A 22,650-nucleotide genomic window follows, 5' to 3' on the forward strand; every position below is an offset into this window, starting at 1 on the left:
CGGAGGGACGAACCCCAGAGAAATGAAGGGACATCGCAGGGACTAACAGCAGAGGAGGCGGGCAAGGCTCAGCCTGCAGCAGTAACACCAGCAACCGCATCTCAGCGAACAGCCTCTGGAAGAGAGCGACCGTTCATTCTGTATCCTCGAAGCACAGAAATGCTACTTGAACGCAAGCTGTCATGGGCTACGTGCAGTTATAAATTCCCTTGTTTCTTTCTAATTTTATTTTAACTCTTCTGTTTTAAAATAAGACAATTTAAAATAATACATTTTAAAATAGTAATAAAAAGATCCTATGTTAACAGAGCAGTTTCAGCTGTTGATGTTTCACAAGGCTTCAGGGTTTTAACTCTGAATTCCAATCCCCCTAATTCTGATCGCAGGCTTCAATCAGTTGCAATAATTTTGCCCGGGCAACACTGGAATACTGCCAAAAATGAGCAATGCTCTGGAGAAAATGTCTCCATAATAAGTCATTAGAACACCATGACAACAACAGACTTGAACTTAAATGAAAGGAGAATTATTGCTGCAATCCGAAAGAGAAAATAAGTCAACGCACATAGCACCTACTAGAGCCATGCTTCCAAAAAATGCTTCTTCGTCTCAAGAGCTATGTGAAAATACCAGCATTTTCACAACCCTCACAAATGAGCAAATGCTTAAAACTTTAAGCAAGCTGCTTCAAAGGACACATAAGCCAGCAAGATCTAAGAGCTGCTGCTGTCAGTGACAGAAATCCCCATTACACGGCTCTAGTGCTGGTTTTAACCACCAAGCCTATTGTGAATGATGGCTACTGAACAAAAGAGTTTGTAGCACCATTATTTAAATAATACAGGAACTATTTTTACTACTCTCTTCCTAGGACCTTTTGCGCCGTTCCTGTAGGATGAAAAGCGGAAGACGTAGCACGCGGCTGTTCAGCCCCAGGCAGGAACGCACAGGTCCCCTCTCTATCACATCACGGCGGGGGGGAACGATAACCTGGCTACCGAGAACCAGCCGGGTTCTCCCCTTTCCAATCAGCGCGGGAGGCAAGAGGTCACCGTACGCCAGTGGCCCGTTGATTTGCGCTGGTACGTGCTGAAGACTTCTTGCACCACCAGCTCCAACAACCGTCCCGCCGTCTGCAAAATGGAGATGCCGTACACTCTGCCGGTACGCCTGCGCTGCGCCCTGAGTTATTCTAAACTACACAAAGACAGTCTGCTTTGTGAGTATTAGTAAATTTGTAGCCGTATGGCGAGTAACGATGGTTACGAACTCTGCGAGATTACACAGTCTTACGAAAAACACAAAATGTATATATATAAAGGTGAAGAAATGAGAAACGAGTCACTGAGGCAGAACAACACTAAGGTTTACCTTGCCCAGATCGGCTCTGACGGGAGTCTACACTTGCCTGTCTTCGGTCTGGTGGCTCCTCGTTCCCTCCATCTGCATGAGAACCAAAACAGCAGAAGTAGAACATCATAGTGGACAGGTCAGGCAGATGCAACTTTTCCTTGAGTACCATCACCTATCTTGTACGAACAGCAGAACAAAAGGTCCCTCTCGTAGGCTGAAACTGGGGCAAACGGCTGACTGACTCCTGTGCCGGTCCTTCCAGTTTCTCCCCAGCTCACTGCAAATGAAATCTGTGAGGTCCTCAGGATATAAGTAGGCTTCTAATTTCTCCTACTGGCCCAACGGACATTTGAATGAAACAGTAAGCAAATTGTGCATCTTCAATTAGCTCCTTCACTTTGGACCATTATATCAAAATATAAAAAATATTAAGTATTTGTAGAAAGAGATCCAGAAAAAAAAGACAAAAAAAAAATATTCTATGAAATTGTTTCCCTTTGAAATTGTCAGCTAAAAAATGGGAAGGCTGGGAAGAACAAACCCACTCTCATTATATCCTCTTGAAACTGTTTATGAATGCAGCTATAGTTAATAAATACCAAATCCATCTGGATAAATGTAGAGTGGGGCATTGCGTGCAATAGCATACAATTAATTACATGCTGGTCTTCATTGATCAACTGACCAGCTTAGAAACAATAGATAGGCACATCAATATAGATGCTCGAGTACACAGGGTTTATGCCAGCTGAAAGCAAAAAGTCGTCTAGCTACGCAGGTTGTGAAGAAGCAAAACCAGGCATTTAAAATGCAGGGTGCGTTTCAGAGGTTATTACACCTTATGGCAGGGGAGGGGAAGCTTTTAGAATCTTTAGAAGTAGTTTTGAAATAACTGAATTCTTAAATAGCTGTTTAAAAGCTCAATAGTCAATTTTAGCATTTATACTTTTTGATAATAGTAAAAGCAGCTGCACGCTGATATGTTTGTGTCTATATATCCCCAAAGTTATTTGTTGGACAGGCCTGTTGTGCCATGAAGTAATTCAACTTTATCAGCTCCCGTTACATGTGAGTTACAGCTGTTAGTCTGGCCTGAATAAGTTGTGTATTGGGACACAACAGCACAACTGATTAGGCGACCAAAAATTTAGGTCTACTGACACCCCCCCAAAAAAGCAGGACCACAGCCCAGGCTGCGGAGAGGTTTTCCGTTTCCTCCTCCCTTGGCAGCACGCTTCCAGCCCTCAGTTTCCCCGAAGCAACGTTCAGGCACCTTGAACGGGTGCCAGCAACGCAATTTTTCGTCACCTTTGCGTTTGTCCCTGCTCATCCAACAGGAAGGTCAGCCTCCTAAAGCCAGCTACGGCAACCCCGCAATCCCCTGTTTTACATCAGCTGCGCATGCCCCGGTAAGCCATCACATCTGCCAGGTGTCAAGGAGGACACAGACCACGACATTTCAGGCTGGATATTACAAGAAATGTCTTTACGGAGAGAGTGGTGAAGCACTGGAAGAGGCTGCCCAGGGAGGTGGTGGAGTCACCATCACCGGAGGGGTTCAAGGAACGTGTGGACGTGGCACTGCGGGACATGGTTTAGTGGGCATGGTGGGGTTGGGTTGGTGGTTGGACTTGATGATCTTACGGATCTTTTCCAACTTTAAGGATTCTGTGATTTTCCCTGCTCACTTCTCTATTCTGGTTGCAAGAAGGATGTGACATTGCAAAGATGACTGCAATTTTGACGTATTCAAGGAGCCTTTATTAGCCTGGATACCCTCCTGGGGTTAGTTATATTGAGCCTTCCTACAGTCCGGCTGGCATAAAAGACTATTAATAGATCCCTCTCTCTGTATTTTGACTTGTAATACACAACGTTGGTTTTGAACGCTGCTTTGCATACAGATATAATTGTCATCACTAAAGGCCCCCGGCTACAAGCCCAGGTGGACGACCTCTAAGTTATGAAGAAAACGAAAAACCTTTGCGTTCCAAACATAAATATACAAAGAGGTAATTATAAGGATTGAAAGTTTCAAAGAACAAGGGTTACAAACAGAAAGTCACAGTGTTAAAATCAGGAGTAAACCCCTGTATTTATCAAAAGCCACATAATCATCATCAAAAGACAAACTCAGTATTTTTTTTTTTTTTTGCATAGTTATTGCGAGCAACACTGAACAACCACCTTGCCAGGTCAGTCCAGCTAATCCACAGGCGGGTCCTGGCAAACCTTCCCCCCGACACGGAGCGGGCGAGAGGCCGGACGGGTTTGATGGGGGCGGACTCCTAACGGAGGAGATGCTGCGGCATGCGACCTGGCAGGAGATCACACATGCAAAGGTCCGGTTACGCGGCAGAGATGGACCACACGGCCCCGTCCCGCCAGGAGAATAACCCAGGAGGTCCCCACGGACAGGAAGATACAACACAGTTGGGTTAAATTATATTTAAAAAACCCTCTGGAATAAGACTTCAAAACCTAATGCAATTTTTGTTTTTAAAACTATGGTAAAACAAAGGAGTGTTTGGTGACATGAAACTGGTTTGTAAGCTTTTCTTGAATTCATAGAGTAACTTTTTCCATAGTGCTTTGCAATAAGATTCAGACAACAGCTTAACTCTCGGTTCAGTTAAATACTTTTGAACACCAAAGGCAGCTAATATTTCATTATGTTAATAATACAGTTTCACTATCATAAACAGATGTTCCAAATTAACTCTAAAATGCCCCTACCCTAATTCATCTCAAAGAGCTACAGAATACCCAAAAACTCTAATATATGCCTGACAGAGATGGAAGAGTTTTGAAAGTTAGGAAAAAAAATTAATAAAGGGCTTTAAGGACTAAATTGGGCTTAAAACGTAATTCCACAGTAAGGGATGCCTGACCTCTCCAGCCGGTGTTGCTGGGTGGGATGAATTCTGGAGATGAAGGAACAGACCAAGTATGAACCCGTGCTCACTCCCATTATTTTTTTTTTCCATATAACTGGGCTCTTTTCAAACACATTGCCCTCAGATCCTCAGCGTGGTTTGGCTTTCGCTCAGCCCCGTTCCCACTCCTGCAGATCTCCTACGGGCCCCCCCTCGGCACCCAGCCGGGTTTCCGTTCCCACCTGCTTCCAACCTGCTTGTTTCAGACAAACTTGATCCGGCACCGCTCCCCCTGCCCCGCACTCAGAAGATGAGTGAAAAATAAAACATCACTGACCGGGGAGCTGGAAGTGCGCTCAGCGACAAGAGCCACCATCACCCGGCGCTGGACTGGAGACTGTGAGAACAGGAAAGCGTCTCTTGCTTTTATGCCGTGAAGTGCACCGGGGACACCGGAGTGCCAAAGCATCAACCTGCAATTTATCACCGCTGGTTTGCGGCTCTTCCGAAATTCGGTTCTCCCATTAACAGGAGCAACAAGGTTTTTCCTTGGGACCCTTTTTGGTAGGGAGGAAACACAAGCTGCTGTTTGGAAAACAGAAGGCTCTTACCCTATAGCTTTACTGGGAATCTAAATCCTACTTGGATTTTCTACAACGGAATAAATCTGAAAGAGACAAGCACGTTCTTTACTTTAAAAGAAAAAAACTGTTAGCTTTTAGCCCAAAATGAGTAGGTTTGGGTCTCTGGGAAGTCAGCTTCCCTACCAAAGCGAAGCAGGTATTTTCTGAGCACGGTACATTTACGGAATACAATGATGGGAGCTTAAAGAGATACAAACCAACCCACCAGCGGCAGTACTGCCGGCTACGTCACGCTAAGTAGGAATTCGTCTATTTAAGATCACTTGGAAGGGCAGAGTCTCTCCTGCACAGTCACTTGGCCGTAACAAAACAGTCCTCCTGCTTTGCGAACAAGCACTACCCGAGGCAGCAGAGCTGAGGGCCTGCAGACCCGGCGGTCCTGCTCCCTCACGCTCTTCAACACTCAACAGTGGAACGTAGAACGGCAACAACTCGTTGCCAAAGCCATGAGGTTTGAGACCGGGAACTGCTGCACAGGATTCAGAGTCCCGTAGAGATTTCTCAGGTAATTTGCAAGTTACACAGTATATTAAGGGGGAGAGAAAGATCACAGTAAATTAACTTCCCGAATCAATTCAGGAGGGTGGGAAAGGAAAAAAGAAATCTGATGACTCAGCATATATGACGTCTTTAGTCGGCATGCAGTTGCGCTCACCCGTTGCCGCTGCATTTGGTGCAGCTGCAGGAAAGGCTGTAGCTTGGGTGAAACACAGCATAACCTAACGGGCATTCTCAAAACCCTTCCGCGGCTTTTCATGAGGAATATTTTGAGAACAAGCGTAGCCGGTGTAAAGCTGTCCCTCTCCCAAACACACAGAGCGCATGTGCGGGCACACTTAATGTGCATAAATAAAACCACAGGTTCACTGTATTAACGTAAGGCAGCCTGACGGGCTAGGGGTGTTTCGGGAAGCTCCCTACCCTCAACCCTGTGGACCACCAACCCTTCCCATCTGCCGTGCGTTCGAGTGAAAGCGGAAAACACGGAGCCTCCCGCCGGCAGATCCAGGCAGGATGGGCTCTCCAGGGCGGAGCAGACACCTTCTCCCTCGCAGGCAGAACTGTGAAATGATGAATACTTGCAATAAAATATAAAAAAATACAAACAAATCAATGCCAGGTAGTGGAGAAGGCTGGTACCTGCAGAATTTAAGATGAATGGTGAAAAGGCAGAGGACTGCAGGAAGATAAGGAACAGCCCGCAGTTAAGTTGAACGATGGAACTATGTAATTTTTTCCTCTCTTTGCTACAAATCAAAATTTTGAGCACAGACCATTCCCCGCAGTGGAGGAGCAAGGTTACTAGGGTACAACACCACACATAATTAAAGAGTTACCTTAATATACATGCAAAAAAAGGGGCAAATCACTGTTGCTAAGGGAACATTAATCCTCACGTTTTTGAACTTCCGAGTGCTCGAGTTTATGGTCTTGATAGCGTTCACCCCTGTGTGCGTATCAGGACTCTGTCGTTCCAACAATACTGTTAGTTATTTTGTTTATGCATGATTTTAGGTAGTCGTTAGTATTTGCTTTAGCAATACCTATTATTTATAGGCATGACCTACTATTTGGACAATGGCTTGCAGACAGTATCACTCATGGAAGTGCAATCAACTCAGTTGCTCTAACGATCGTCAACATGGTGCAACACCACAGTTATTGACAAAGCCTCAGATGCAACATCTAAAAAAGGTCACCAAAAGTAAATCGGTTGTGAAGTCATTGCTAGAAAACACAAACATCTGTGTTAACTTAAAATAAAGCTCAGAACAGACCGAGGTAAACCTGGTTAAGGAGCTTGCACGTAAGATGCCACGAGAAACAGAAAATAGTTATTTTTTGCAAATGCCACAAGGGAAGTGAATGACCTAGTAAAATATTGGCTCAGTAATCCATATTCTCTTGTATCTAGCCATGGGAAGGAGGAAAACTTCTGTGATTTTTTTATTCTTACATATCTCAGTGTTAAGAAAGTCCACTAAGATTTACACATTATTTTAATTTCAGAAAGATGCTGTCTCATCAGCATCTAACATCCCTCCAACTGGGATGTTAGACAGAAACCGGGTTCAGAAATCCAAAGAGGGCATCCGAGTGGGACATTATGTGGCAAGCATACAGCAAATAGTAATAGCTATTAATTCTTTCTCTCACTTACAAAGGGATTAAGTAATCTCAACACAATCATGTTTAGTAACAGCTTCAGAAAAGCAGTCTCGCCTACTATAAATGGGTCTGAGAAACACCCGCTTCCCTTTCTTCCTCGCCTGCTTGTCCCCCCCCATTCTACCCGTTCTCCTTTTAAAACCAATGACACAACAAATCCTCTCCGATGCACAGAACAACTGTACTCTTTGAACAGACCGCTCCCGAGGGGAAAAGAAAATCCCAAGGGTATTGGCAATCCTACCAAATAAACCCACTGCACAAAGCGCTGCATTGCAATTAGTAAGACCAGTCTGCAAATACGAGCAAGATACATCTGCAACACCACGATCCGGTGTCAGCAAATAACACAGCACCTTCAGCATCACCTCGCTGCCAGGTGGTCACGTTAAAAGCAAAGACGACAAGTTTTAAATAAAATAAAGTGCCAGCAGCCTGATATTCCCGTTCCCCTATTTAATTGAAACAGTGTCTAAAACACACAACGTGACTAAACGTCTTCCCAGTTCTTTTATCTGACAAAGAAATTTTAAACGCAGAAAAATAAAAGGGTGGGTCAGCCTGCTTTACGCATGCTGGGAAATCTGCTGCAAGAACTGACTGCATTAGATGTGCCGCTGCTCTAACAGCGACTGACAGAGCGCGCGCCGCTATAATAGCTTATAAATCAATACTTTAAATCTGCATCGTATCAAAATCGTATTTGGAAAACACAGAAGACTCACAGAAAGCCAGCCCAGCAGTTAGGAACTGATCTGATTCCAGCCCAGCCCGGCATCCCTGCGGAAGGAAAGGTCTGCCGTGTGCACGGCACGACGCGCGGCGATGTGGCTCCCAACTGCCATCGCGCTCCCAAAACACAGACACATGCAGAAAAAAAAACCCCAAACCAACAAACCCACATCGGGCTGCCCCAGGGGATGAAGCGGGCGGGATCAAAGCCCGCGGTGACGCAGCCGGACGGGTCCCGGGACCGCGGGGCACCGCCGCTGCGGGAGGGAGCGTTGGGGCCCGTCCTGGAGCCCGCGGCGGCTCAGCCCAGCGCAGGAGAGGGAGTCGCAAATCTCGCTCTCAGCGAGCCCGACGGATTCCAGCCAGGCTAAGGAATGACACGCGCCAAACGCAACCGCCCGCTGTCCTCCCAGGCGGGATCTGTGCCTGGAAAGAGGGAAAACGTACCCGAACGGAGCGAGAGGGGAGAGCGGACTGAGACTGGTACTAAAAGAGTCACTTTAATCAAAAATTCTTCCTAATTATTTAGTTTGTGAGGGGGTCTTCTGCTTCAGAAAACAAACAGGAAAATTATTCTTGTGCTAAAATTAGTATTATTAAAAGTACGATAAAACTCATTACGAACTACGTTCATTTACTAACAGCGTAAAGCATCCCCCCCCCCCCCCCCCCCCGAAACAACTCCCCAGTGGGCGCACTGGGGTGCTGGGGGGTGGCTGTGGGTGCTGAGGGGGAGGATTTGTGCTGATGGCACTGCAGGACAGACCTGGGTTATTAATGGCCCTCGCATTAAAAAAGAGCTCCCCAGCCACCTTCCAACACGCTGAATCCCCTCCGAACAGCTCTGATAATTCACACAAGTCGAAACGGGCATACAAGGCGTACTATTTCTGTGTAGAATTATTTTTCTGCAATTAATGTTATTTAAACTAATTCTAATTCCTGGCCTTAGACACAGACCAGATGAACAGACCGTCATTCAGCGGCCAAGAGCAGGCACCAAAAGCAGGTATTTTTCAGAGGTAAGCTGAGCAGTGAGATTCCGAAATGTCAGAAAGGAACAAGCCCACCTCAGTTACATCACTGCCCTGATACCAAAAAAGCCCCCAAACCCAAGAAAAGCTTTTCAGCTGTGTACAGTTTATAATGCAAAGCAATGGGAGACGGAAGTCACAGAAACGTTTGCACGAGTATAATTTTACATTTGGTAATTGTTAATCCACGGGTCATCAAAAGACTTTCGTCCTTTTTTGCAAACAAAATGCTAGTATTTAAGAAGCTGGAAATGCCAGGCTGTGTTTTGAAATACTTCAGCTAAAGCAGAAAATTAATATACATTTAATACAGATAAGGGGGTTTACCTCATTGTATGTTAAGTATTGTCCCACTGGACGTATGGGCAGCAAGCAAACGAGGAGTCGGTACTGACATAAGGTATGCGCTGACTCCAGCTGAGCCCGTGGTTTGAAAAGAACCTTAATATCATAAAATGTTCAACATTACAAACTATTTCTGGAGTCATGGCTGTAACTGGGCATGATGGAGTGCAGAAACGCAGTATTATTGCCACTTCGTTAATACACCTTAAGACCAGAATACAAGTACACATGCTGGCTTGGTTATTCCATTAAAGCTTATGAAATTACATTACAGGTTTTATCCATAACTATAAAAAGATATGTGCACTTTATACTTTGTGCACTTTAAAATGACATTAATAAGTACATTATCTAAATTTATAAACAAAGGCCAGCTACCCTCAGTACCTGCGTTGTATCTGAGCTCATTAAGGAACAATCTCAAGAGCAGAAAGCAATCCGGAGTGAAAACATCGTTCTTTAATTTGTCCAAATAGCTGTGAGAAAGGGCAAAAGCAGCCCTACGGGGACTCCGAAGAGCCAGGGCGAACACCAAGAGAACCCAGAAGTCAATCCACCCCCACTCAATTCATAATCTCAAGTGTGGTGGGTCAAAAATGTGCATCGTATTGGAACCAGACATTTTCATGGTGAAGATTTTAGTGACTTCTTTTTATTTTTACCCATAACCTTTTTTTAAAAAGAAGTCTGAAACATCCATATGATCCTTTAGGTAGAATAAAACTTCAAATTCACCCTAACCCTTAGTTTCTCTAATGCAGACATCCCTAAATGGACCAAATATACACTGTAGCAATTCTCCTTTAAAAAAGCATATTAATTTAGAAAACAGGATCAAGAAAAAAATGACAGCACGCAAACTCAACATAGAATTAGATTAGCAAAGTTAATTTTCAGAAGAACTGGACTTGTTCAGACTCCTTATGTTCCATTCACTGTCAGTGAGATTTGGGTTAAGTCACATCAGTGCTGCAAAAAATTCAGCCAAATAAGCCATCTCAGTTCACTGCTTTTTAGATTTACCGTTCACATTTTCAGTACTTGTCCCCAAAACTGTTTTGATGAACAATCTCTCAAGCTAGTTACTAGAAGGGATAGAAGCAGCCTCACTTGTTCACTATTTTAATCATTTAAATAAATGTAAAGCTGGTCTTTTTGGAAACTACATAAAAGTTAATGGGCCAGTGTAGGAAGTAATCAGCTGAATGTAATGTTTACTGTCACTGAATCAGAAAGGTACTAATTTGCAGCAATCTACGTGCATCAACTTATAATTATTTTTCTGAAATGATGTTCCAAGCTCCTACGGGGGCAATACAGAATCACCCAGGATGAGCAGATAGAAGAGCTGCGGGTACAACTTTCAGAGAGGAGAAAAATAAGAAGCGCTCGCCTCTTCAGAAGTCATTGTAAGGAAACACAAACGTGGATACAAGAGATGGAATTTTACCCACCCACTCAATAAAGGCTGAGGTACCATGACGGATGGCTTGGAGAAAGCTGACCAAACCACCAGAGTCAGAAATAACTCCACTGACATGGGATTAAATGTAAGCATTATCTTTTTTACAAGACAAAACAATAAATAGGTTTAATAATTGGAGGTGATATTGATTTGATGGTAGAAAATATTTTTTCTCAGAATTTGTAAGCAAATACTCACAATAGTATTTTGTTAATTGTTTTGGAAGAAATTTAAAATGTATCCTTATACACAAGAGATGGAAAACACAGTCAATGATAAGACATTTATTTCAGACAAAATATCTGCTTCGCTATCAAGATCGGAGGACCTGATAACTCGCTCAGAGAACCACCCAGTGAAGTAGTACTACTGCACCGTTTTGCATTTTACTTCTAAGTTTTATTTTTGTTCTGACAAGTAGATGAAGACCTTTTGTTAACAAACCATGACCCCCAGAAGATAAAAGAGGTTAACAGGTAAATGAGGTATGTTGCCTCCGCAGACTGTTAACCTGGACCTTCTTTCCCCTGAGTTTTTCTTTCTTAAAAGCAACCTGCACCACCACCACTGCCCGGGCAACTTCTCTAAGCCCAAGGGGTCTTTCCCAAGCATTTCTCTTTGAATGACAGGCTTTTCATTAGTAAATCAGCATTGTATCATACAACAAAAATGTAACTCTGACCTGAGGAACACACCTTGGAATCCAAACTTCCAACATCTGCAGCGCAGACAACTCTACCTGGGAAACTGGTACGGAAAGATGTTTCACCCAAGATGTCACCACTCATGCTTGTTCCTTGCTGCTGCTGTGATTGACCGAGTAGGTAGTTTGATCCGTGGCAGGGTATTTTTCATCTAACATACTAGAATTTGTAGCTTGGAGTGACCAAGTGTTATCTTGTAAGAAACTTTGTTAGAGGTGCCCGTAATTAGGTAGTTGGAGAAGCCCCTCTGAAGCAGTTAACACCTGGACACTCAACCCTACTCAAGCCCAGAAAGAAGAGAAATGGGACCATTCCTTCACCATTCCTCGTCTCCAAAGTACAGCTTCTCACTTACTGCTGTGGCTATCCCCATGTCATTTCAACCACAGTGGAAGAGAAGCCCATCTTCGTAACTGCCTGGAGGGGCAGGAAGCACACCCCTCCCAGGTGCCCGGCTCCCAGCCTCCCAGCCGCAGTTTCTCCCCAAGCCTCGCCACCTCCCATGGACCTCACCAGCTGCTCCGGCACGCGGGTGGGCTCTCTCCCGCTCTGCCCAAACGTGCCTCAGACACAACACCCAGAGGAGCTTCCACAGAGGGGAAACGGCTTCAATTGTCCTTATTCAGTAACCCAGCAGCTCCTATGAAGCACAATCTAAAGCTAAAAGTCAAACAGAAAGATATGGAAACAAACATGTTTTCATTTACATTAAAGCACAAATTGTTTCTTTTCTTGCAGTGGAACAAAATCTCATTCTAGCCATTTGAAAGACGTGGTCTCCTGTATCTTGGGATAAGGAGGTCTTACTTTCAAACTGAATTAGTGTACAACTAAATCTGGTGTTAGCACACACAAGCAGACGAGTTATGAATTGTTACACATTCCAATCTGAATAAATGGAATAATAGGTATGTATCAGGGAAAAAAAAGGTAGGAAAACATAAAAGTCACCAGAATATTTCAAACGGCAGTCAAAGAACAACTCTACAGACAGTACAGTCATTCATTTTTTAAAACTCATTACAAGGTGGGAAAACCCTTTGTTCTGTATGCGAGAGCTCTCGGTGCCTGGTGGGGAAGCGTATGCACATTGGCGACGAGGGAAGGGGACGAGAGCAAAGGAGGATCAGTGATGACTGACTTTCAAATTCCCTCCTTGTCATCACTGACTCAACATGCTTTCACTCTCCATCTGCAGATTATAAAATACTTGTATACTCTAATAAGGCTGTCTGGGACCTTTAGCAACCACAAGCATTTTCAGCTTCAAATAAAAAGCATGACAGATATACTAATTATTCCAATTGACTGAATATGTTAAAATGTAATTAACTAAAACCAATTAATACTATATACAACAAACGCTTTTCTTAACAGCTACAACAAGAGTTACCTATTTTGTAGGGCAAATTTTGTCTTTGCATTTGTGCGTGTTCCTCTAATTAGAAGTTCAAACGGCATTTTTAGAACAGCTTAGTGGTCACCTGTCCTAAAATTAGTTGAGAAATTGGTACAAGTGACTGAAGCTCAAAATAGGTTATTCTGATGACAGGCAGTCTGCTGCCAGCACTCAGCAATCCCTGAACGACGACAGAAAGAGAACAGTGAAAGGGATTTATTATGGATTCAAAGCCTTATTGCACAGGAAAAAGGCTCCGAAATCCCCCAAACCCATAACTGACACACTGAAAATCTCATTTTGGTCTTGGCTGAGCATGGGAACCCAAATGCCAGCCAAGCTCTTTCCCTGGGAACGAACCAGAGCACCGTACCCGTTCAGACCAGGTGACGCTCCCCGTACGCCACTGCGGTACAGCACCTGGAGACAGAAGGAGGTAACTGCACGGGAAAAGCAAACCCGCGCACGCACGGGCGCAGGCGTGGGAACGCTTCACACGACAGGGCCGGCTCCTGCTGCTGCCTCTGAGGTGCTCTGCTCAGTGGCTGTCCTACCTCCCTCGGAAAGCACAAGCACAGCCTACCAAAATCCCAAGGAAAATATTTCAAGTCCTTCCACAGGTTTAAGTTAACCTTGGTTTAGAACTCAAAACATTTTTTCTTGTATCAGCTAATACACCATATAGCTCATGAAGTTCAACAAGGCCAAGTGCAAGGTCCTGCACGTGGGTCGGGGCAATCCCAAGCACAAATACAGGCTGGGCAGGGAACGGATTGAGAGCAGCCCCGAGGAGAAGGACTTGGGGGTGTTGGTTGACGAGAAGCCCAACATGAGCCGGCAGCGTGTGCTTGCAGCCCAGAAAGCCAACCGCATCCTGGGCTGCATCAAAAGCCGCGTGGCCAGCAGGTCGAGGGAGGTGATCCTCCCCGTCTGCTCCGCTCTCGTGAGACCCCACCTGGAGTCCTGCGCCCAGCTCTGGGGCCCCCAACGTAAGAAGGACATGAACCTGTTGGAGCGAGTCCAGAGGAAGGCCATGAAGGTGATGAGAAGGCTGGAGCACCTCTCCTGTGAAGACAGGCTGAGAGACTTGGGGCTGTTCAGCCTGGAGAAGAGAAGGCTCCGGGGAGACCTTATGGCAGCCTTCCAGTACCTGAAGGGGCCTACAAGAAAGCTGGAAAGGAGCTTTTTACACGGGCATGTAGTGATAGGACAAGGGGTAATGGCTTTAAACTGAAAGACAGTAGATTTAGATTAAATATATGGAAGAAATTCTTCACCATAAGGGTGGTGAGGCACCAGAACAGGTCACCCAGAGAAGTTGTGGATGCCCCATCCCTGGAAGTGTTCAAGGCCAGGTTGGACGGAGCTTTGAGCAACCTGGTCTAGTGGAAGGTGTCCCTGCCATGGCAGGGGGGTTGGAACTAGTTGATCTTTAAGGTCCCTTCCAACCCAAACCATTCTATGATACTATGATTTTATGGTTGGAACTGCCATGGCCAATGTGTCCTCCCTACACCTTTAATTAGCTTCACAGCTACCAAATTGTTAATTTTGCCAGACAAGCATAAGGAGGCACTGTTGCTAACACTCCTCTAAGTGATTTTCCCCAGATCACAGAGTAAATCAATGACAGTCAGCGGTGCTGTTCAGACTGCGAGTCCCTGCTTTCACCTGCGACTAGAATGCTTTGCCTACCCAGATGTACTTAATTCAATTACCTCGGTCAACCGTATTGATTCATCTATGACTTACCGCAGGAAATTGATATTTGGCAGAGCGTACCAGCACTCCTGCATTAGGATTTGTCACAATTAACAGGCAGTTTGAAATGGAGGTCTGCCAGCTTTATGTGTGCGTGTGATAATCACCGTAGTATTGTCACAATTAAACGTACTCGGACAGGCTGGTATGAAAACCGTTGTCACTCTCCAAACAATGATGTCCTTTAGTACTGAAGACAGTAATTTAACTAGTAAGACTGAATGTGCTAGCAAAAATACAGTAAGATAACTAAAGAAAAGCAAAAGGGAAAAGAAAACAAAAAAATCCCATCTGAAAACCTTGTATTTCTTAGCATTTCGTTGCTTTTTCAAACACATGTAACACTGAGTATTATTTTCCATCATCAGCTCTTGTTGCATTCTGCACTCTCATACTGCAGCTGAATTAATTCTTCCATCCCATTTCCAGTGAATGCACGACCGATGTTTTTAGAAACACATTACAACTTTTTATCAAAGGTATTTCCACCAAATGCAACCAAAATCCTTCTTCCAGTCTGTTACCTCCTGGAATCCAAATAATTAAAATTTTAAAGTTATGCTTAAACACTCAAATAGTAAAAATACAACCCAAACACCCGCAAGAATCATCTTTCTTATGGCTCCTGTGGCTGTACACTGCCACAGAAAAAACTTCACAGATGTATGCAGTCACAATTTACGGACTTTGATCACAAATACCACTCACTCGCCTACTTCGGGCAATTATGCAGTAAAATATAAAAAGAGGTTAACAGTTCTATTTAGTTGGAAGAATGAGTAATTATTTCTAAAAATTGTTTCCAGATACTACTCAAGCAGTAGTAGTAATATATATACATATACATTTACAAATACAGACAGGGCTTTAAAGAAATTATTGAGTATTAAAGAAATTATTGAGTTATTGAAGAAATTCTGCCTGAAAGATAAAATGCAGAAGGAAGAGCAATATGCAGAGATGCAGTATGACTTTGTACCAGTACCAGATTTCCTATCCATTGAACTATTTCTAGATATTCCTACATTAATTTTAGATGGCACTTTACAACACCGCACCGTCTAAAGTTACATAGCAATCCCTGCACCACTACGAAAGGCTCGTCTCAAGTACTGCACAATTCTGACTTTAGTTAGGAACAATACAAAAGGGTCTAAAAAAGGAAATGGAGGAAGAGCAAAGCACTAGTACATCATCTCTGGGTAGCCAGGAACGAGTTTGCCCATGCCAAGGGATGCCACGTCAGTCTGTCTCTGCAGCACCAGCCTAAGCAAGCTGCTGTTGAGTTGTACGCAGCATCATAAACTGCTTTGCAGAGACCAGACATAAATCTCTCTAATTAATACAATTACAGAAGCTCTTTATAGTAATTTCTTTTGATTTATCAACCAGGAGGTATAATCAATCTAGTACCAGCGCATTACACACGATGGCTTAGAAACATTTTTTGCCAATTAAAATGATGTTGTGGATTACTCACATCCGAGAAGGTAAGAATACATTCCCTTCTCCGCCATCATTTTTAAAGGAGAATGAAATATTCACAGACGAGGGCAAAAAGCTGCGAGAGTGAAAGAAAACAATTTTAGAAACAAAAGAACTTGCATCAATATTCCAGCAAATTCTGCTACGTAAGCTATCCACTTGGAAGAGCGTTTTGTGAAGTCAGAAACCCACCCCTTGAAGAAATGCAAGTCACAGAGCACAGACCAACAACCAGCCTGGCATCTAAAGGAAACGGAGGTTTACCCTGATCATATTCATGTGTACAGCAACAAAAAAATCCCTTCTCAATTAGGGAGAAGATAAAAAAGTACAAATAAAGATTCTTACAGCGATAGAAAATGTAATCAGAAACCATTAAGAAGTTTTTTATAATGGTAAATAATCAATAGCCTAAGTGCAAAATGTTTTTAAATGACTGTAAGCAAAGCTAACTGCCTTACGGTAAACACTCTGCCGTTTTTCTCGTGAACAAAAAAATCATTAAAAAACTGATAAAAACAGCCTGATGCTTTGTTTTCACACGCTCCGCCTGTATCTTACCACCACGGAAGCATCTGACAACAGCAGATGGCACAAAACGCAAACCCAGAATCCGTGTCAGAGGTTCGCTCGGACCTCACCGCGTCAGCCTGCCGCGCGAGGAGAGGGCAGGGGCAGCAGGGAAGCACGTGGCTGGGGGGCCCCTCCAGCAGGCAACGGGGGTATGGGATCGCGGGCGAACTTCCTTCCAGGAAAGCTGATGAGGAAAATTCACTTCATCAGAGTATGTGCATCATGGCAAAGTACCGTCAAATTTCCACAACACGGCCTCATCTTGAGAGCCAAGAGGTGGCACGGGACAGCCCAGAGCGTCAGGAGACAGCCCAGAGCGTCATGGGACGGCCCAGAGCGTCATGGGATGGCCCAGAGCGTCATGGGACAGCCCAGAGCGTCATGGGACGGCCCAGAGCGTCATGGGACGGCCCAGAGCCGTTGGCCATGGGGTGTTTTGCTGCATGTGCTTCTTTCCCATACAAACATCCTCCCTGGAGGAAAGCAGGCAAGGCCACCCCAGTCACTTGTCACACCCCCGACACAGAAAACTCTGGAGAACAGCACTAGGCTTCTGCAGAGATGACCGGCAGACACGCAGGAGTCCTTTGGGTGGAATTATGATCTACCAACCACCGCCTGAACATCCAAGGATTGGCGGGTCCTCTGAGGCTCATTCAACAGCATTTCAGCAACGTGAAAATTTCCCTCCGTGGGCTCAGTCTTGGTAACACGGTGGCTTTCTACAGTAAGGTTAGTTAGCCGGGACTTCACGCTCCCGTTAACAAGAGAAGATCGCAGCATCTACATAGAGATGCAGTTCCGTGGGTAAAACCACCCAGGCGTCTCAGCGGCTGCTGCAGAACCTCCTCCTGCTCCTCACACCCGGGTTCAGAGTTCCCGGCAGGGCTCGGCAAGGAAAGGAGTGCGAATCCATGGATTTCATCTGGGAGAACTCCGTTAGGCTGAGCAGTTTCCATTCTCTCCTCCAGCTGATCTCCACACACGCACACGCACGGAGGAAAACCCTCGCAGCCCGCGAGCAGAGCGGAGACTCCTCCGCGAGCGCCGGAGGCCCAGCGCAGCCCCACACCCCCACCATCGCACCGGGCACGTCTGGGCCACAGCGCGACGGGAAGCCACAGGAACAGCTTCAGAACAGGATTCAGCCCGGCTGAGGAAAGCCACTTCCAACGCTAGAAGCGAGATGAAAGCTCGGAGTGGAAGCCTCTGCAGACAGGACCCCGGCAGCCCCTCGCGCCGTGGTGTGCCGCACAAGTGCCATTTAACCCCCTCTTACTGTTCAGCTAACATTTTATTTTTCTCCTCTGTATCCTAGGCTCAGCCCGCTTGTTGTTCAGCATGACTATGTCGCTTACAGGGTGTCATTTTCCACCGGAATAATTTTGCTGATAACCTCCTGAAGATATTCCCCTTCCGCAGGCACAGACATGCTTGCCAGCACCGCTCCAATTACTGCTGTGAAACCAAGCTGTTTTCACCTGAAAATGTATTGACATAACCCAAATCAATAGTTCAGGATTTAACCTAAATCAAGACCACATGCATGGATATATTCCACTTGTGTGTTGATTTATATTGTTAAAAACGTTCGTCATCTCGCCTGCGACCAGGCTCAGCGGTGCCTTTACATTCAGTTCACCTGCATTTGCTATCGCTCCTTCGTTAGCTGTTACGTTTCCCTCATGCTGCCCCACCGCCTGGATGAGGTGTAAATTATCTGCTAAAAAATTTGTTTATACTTACCTTTGTTTTGCTTGGCAATTTAAAACTGAGACTGTTGTGCATTTAAGTTAATGAGGCCAAGTTTTGCATAGCATTACTTTATGTAAAACAGTAACACTTCAAAAATTATTGCTATATGGAAGATTATGGAGAAACCTGTTAGTGCTAAAATTATTGTATTTATGTAGACAAACTTTGAAGTTTATTAATGAAAGTTTGCAGTGAAACAGCTGTTCTGCTGATTAAATAAATGATGACGAAGTTTTCACGTTAGCTTCCTCAAGCAGGCAGCTATTAAAAAGCTAGACAGACTAATTATCTAAAACTCACGAAGTGCAGAAAGATGCACAGCATCTTACACCAACACATGAAATTATAAGCAGAATTCAAACCATCCATTCTTTTAAGTGGCATTCAGACTTTAAAAATAAATTACTATTTGTCTGGAGATGCAGATGAGAAATTCTGAAGAATTCTTTACACCATCACCTGTCTTACAGTAACCTACAGACTTCAGGTTAAGAGAATATTTAATGTTATATGAGTTTGACTTATCAGAAAATTTAAACGAGCAAGCAAATTAGGAATGCACAAAACCTGCCCTTGATGAAATGAAAGGAGAGCTGGTTTTTCAGCTTTGTACCCCATTTGCAGATTCACAGTAGGTCACAAGCGGAGAAGAAAAAAAGAAAAGACCACCCAACTGTCCCCATTTAGTCCTCGTGCTCCAGCCAAAGCCCCGCAGACGGTGGCAGCGCCGCGGGCCGAGGACAGTACCAGCCTCTCCCCGGGCTGTGGGCATGACCCGCCATTGGCACAGAGAGCCGTGAGCCCTCGGTCAAGCGAAAAGAATGCAAATGCCTCAAGACGGGCTGACGCACATTTAAGCTTAGCTTAGTCATAAAGGTGAAACAAGGTTTGATACAGCGGTAATAAACTAGAAAGGTTTCCAGCAAAGGCGGAGCAGAAATCAGAAGGAGGGAAACTTAACCTGAATACATAATGACCAAATCATATGTCAAAGTATTTCGGCTTTACGGGCAGGTACAAATTCATCTGATTATCTAATTCTTTTCAGGAGATCGAGCTTCTTCAAAAAAAGAACACGTAATAACTCAAGTGCTTTGCGCATTGTAATAGAAACATTAGGAAACACCGTACCTTATTTTCCCAGGTCTATAGAGGACTGCAAAGCTAATGCAAACAAGTATTTGTTTTCCGAGAGGCAATTTCCAAGCCTCTCAGAAACAGAGGGCACAGCAGTCTTCAGCACGAAGCCAGCCCATGCAACCGGCACGTTAAGATCAGGCAAGATGTTTTCTGCAGGAGTTTTTCCTCATAGACAACTGAGTGATAATTTTTTTATACACATATACATATATGTATATACATAGACACATGTTGCTGGTTTTCTACTTGAGAATTATTTATCTCTTAAAATTACTGTTAAAATCCAGGAGGGCCCGTTAGAGGACCTAGCCTGCCTTCCCGCAGCGCAGAAGCCACATATTTCCATTCATTTCTGTTTGACTGAAGTTATCTGCTCCTCTGCTGCCAAAAAATGACTTCCATTCAGCTAGCGTCAACGGTTATTCATCCTGTTAAAGCACTGTGCCCTTCTTCATCACTTCCACTTCTCACTTCAGTTTGTGCTATATGCTGCGCGCTGTAGATCCCTGTATCAGGCTGAGTGGCCTTACGGCACCCGTATTTCCATCAAAGCGTTGCGCAGCCCAGTTAAGTCAGCTCCCCCATCTGATAACCTTCACACCCAGAACTCCTGACCTTCCAGGGGGTGACGTTTCATCCCCCACACCCTGCAGCCCGCTGTGGCTTTCCCTGTTCTCCCTGATTTTACAACCCCTTTTCCGACATGCTGACACCAGCACTGACTGTAGCGCAGCACTACTGACCTCACTGATGTCCTGCATAAAAAACCCACCTTCTCTCTCACCCTGCTTAAGAATTTATTGCACACATACTCACATACTTCATTAGCCCTTTCCGTCACAGTGTCTAACTGGAAACGCAACCTTTTCACCACCACTGTTGTCCAAGACATTATTTTCTCATTTGCAAGTGTAGGTATGCGTGCCTGTGTACATGACCTCAAATCCGACTAGCTACTATTAATTATCCCACTGATAGTATGATCGAACAGTTTGCACCCCCCTCTGCCTAACCCACCTTCCCTTGCACTCAGCACCCCGCCTCTTTGAAAACCGTGACTTTTACCAAAATCAAATCCATGCACAACCCCAGCAAAAGCACGCCATGTGATCATCAGTCAGGCTTCGCATTAATCCGGACTTCCAGAGGTTTGTTTAAATTCAGACCGCGTATAAGACCATTTGAAATATCTTTTTAAATAAAACTTAAAGCCCAAAACTCCTCCACCAACACAAATCCCACAGCCCACGCATTTATGGAGACCTACGAACCCATCCGCTTTCGGAGGCATTTTACGGCCGGGTGCTTTACGTGAGTGGCAGGAGCCGCTCCTGAACCGGCTCTCCCTACGCTCCCTGCACCCATAGCGCAGCACCCAGGGACAGTCTGGCACTTCCAGGGAATGTGCAAAAGTTGAAAGTGGAGGCAAGTGCAAGAACTTAGCTGTAAACTGTTAACAACTTGCACTACACTGATCATTTGAATGACGCTGTAACCACCACAGAAATGCCGTTGTATTCGCGAATAAAAGCAGGCAGGCATAGCATCATCCCCCATTTCCCTCATCATGCATGCTGCTTTGCAGGAAAACACATCGATTTCATCAGGACGCGGGCTGAATGGCAAACTGTACTTACGGAAAATAAAGGGGGGAGGCTTGATAAAAGCTCGTGAGCACCCAACTAGCAGCAATTAGCTGTGTGAGGTGGGGAGAGCGAGAGTTATCTACATATCTCTGTGCTGTCTTACTCTGAGTATACACATCTTTAAGCTGTTTACACAGGCTTTAAACACAGATGCTGACAAATAAACCCCTTCTTTTTTCACAGTCGTTTCATGGTGTTTCTGAACTTAAATAGCACTGAACAATCAAAACTGAAGTAGTTCATACTATAAAAGATGAGCACGCTGCCACTTCTGCTCCTTACAATGTAAACTCACCCACTTCGTGATCTTTGCGGACATCAGTGGCAAAAAGCTGGGCAAAATCTCAAGTAAACAATATAACCCCAAATAACAACAGAGTTGCTGTTCTCCCAGGATCAACAGAAAAACCCCAATCCTTTTAATGGAACTAAACTGCTTATACAGTAAACATACCCTGTAATCCAACTGCATCACTGTACCGATACTGTCCAACCGCTTGCCTGGGAGAATTCAGTTCTGCAGAGATAAGACCTCCCACACTTGGGCCCTACATCGACATTTATGGACAAAACAGCGGCGCTGGGTTGTCTGGCGCGTTGAGATATTTGCATAACGCCCATTACCTCACGCACGTCACGGAACACGTACCTGCCTCCTTCGCATCACTGCTTGCTCCGCAGGAAACACGTTACAGACCGTATTAGCCATAGCCTTCGACAGCAAATTACCTACTACTTTTAAAGCTAGCTATGAACAAAGAAGCCAAGCGATTTTGGCAGTCTTCTGAAGCGTCAGGCCGTGGGTTAAGATCCTGTCAACACACATGGTTCACGTTTAAAGGCAGTGGACTGACAGACCACCACTATCGGCCGCATCCCAACTGCTTTCTGCAGCATCCCACCAGACTCGGCGTTCAGGCAAGCAACTGCTTCTCTTCCAACATGTTCTTGCTCTTGGAGCCTGCAGGCTGGTTCTGCAAATACCCATTTAGGTGCAGAAGTCTATTCTTGCAGGGGGCTGTGCTGGACTTCCACCCAAAGGGCTCCTGAAACATCTGTCCTACACATTTGATTCACAACCCAGTAGGAACTGAATATATTTAGCAGTCTAAGCTATATGCAAATTGAGCTATCCAGGTAAAAGTGCACTTCAAAATACACTTATTTTGTTTTCTAAGGACAAAAGAATCCCTTCCCTGTGGCTGAAGAAGATCCATCCTATCCCAAAATTCTACACATAGTATAATACTACTATGTGTTCTGTTCCTTGGGGGGTTGGAGGGGAGGAGATAACAAGGAAAAATATACTTTGTGCACATTCGGGTTTAGTATATCTGGTTTTACAGAGAAATAGCATCATCCTTATACCTAACTCTTCTTGCATTTGTCAAGTCACACAGCTGCGTGAGCCATTAATGAAAGTCTTTCAAATAGCTACATCTTTTATTTAGGTTAGCTAGTCAAATACGTTACACAAGCACACTCAATCCTTTCTTCTTAATTGACATCAGGCATTACCAGGTCAGTAATTATATTTATTCATCTCCATTAAAGGACAGAGGGATACCG

General features: G+C 44.7%; 1 protein-coding gene across 3 annotated transcripts in view; it reads right to left on the reverse strand.

Annotated features, from left to right (window-relative positions):
* Window positions 1-22,650, reverse strand: part of TANC2 (tetratricopeptide repeat, ankyrin repeat and coiled-coil containing 2) — a 213,662-nt gene that overhangs the window by 157,172 nt on the left and 33,840 nt on the right. For all 3 annotated transcript variants that reach the window (XM_059830270.1, XM_059830271.1, XM_059830269.1), the window contains exon 2: window positions 1,372-1,443. In XM_059830270.1, the coding sequence (XP_059686253.1) occupies window positions 1,372-1,443 (72 nt within the window). The remainder of the gene's footprint in view (window positions 1-1,371; window positions 1,444-22,650) is intronic.

This window comes from Gavia stellata, chromosome 28 (genome assembly GCF_030936135.1).
Source record: "Gavia stellata isolate bGavSte3 chromosome 28, bGavSte3.hap2, whole genome shotgun sequence".
Taxonomy (NCBI): domain Eukaryota; kingdom Metazoa; phylum Chordata; class Aves; order Gaviiformes; family Gaviidae; genus Gavia; species Gavia stellata.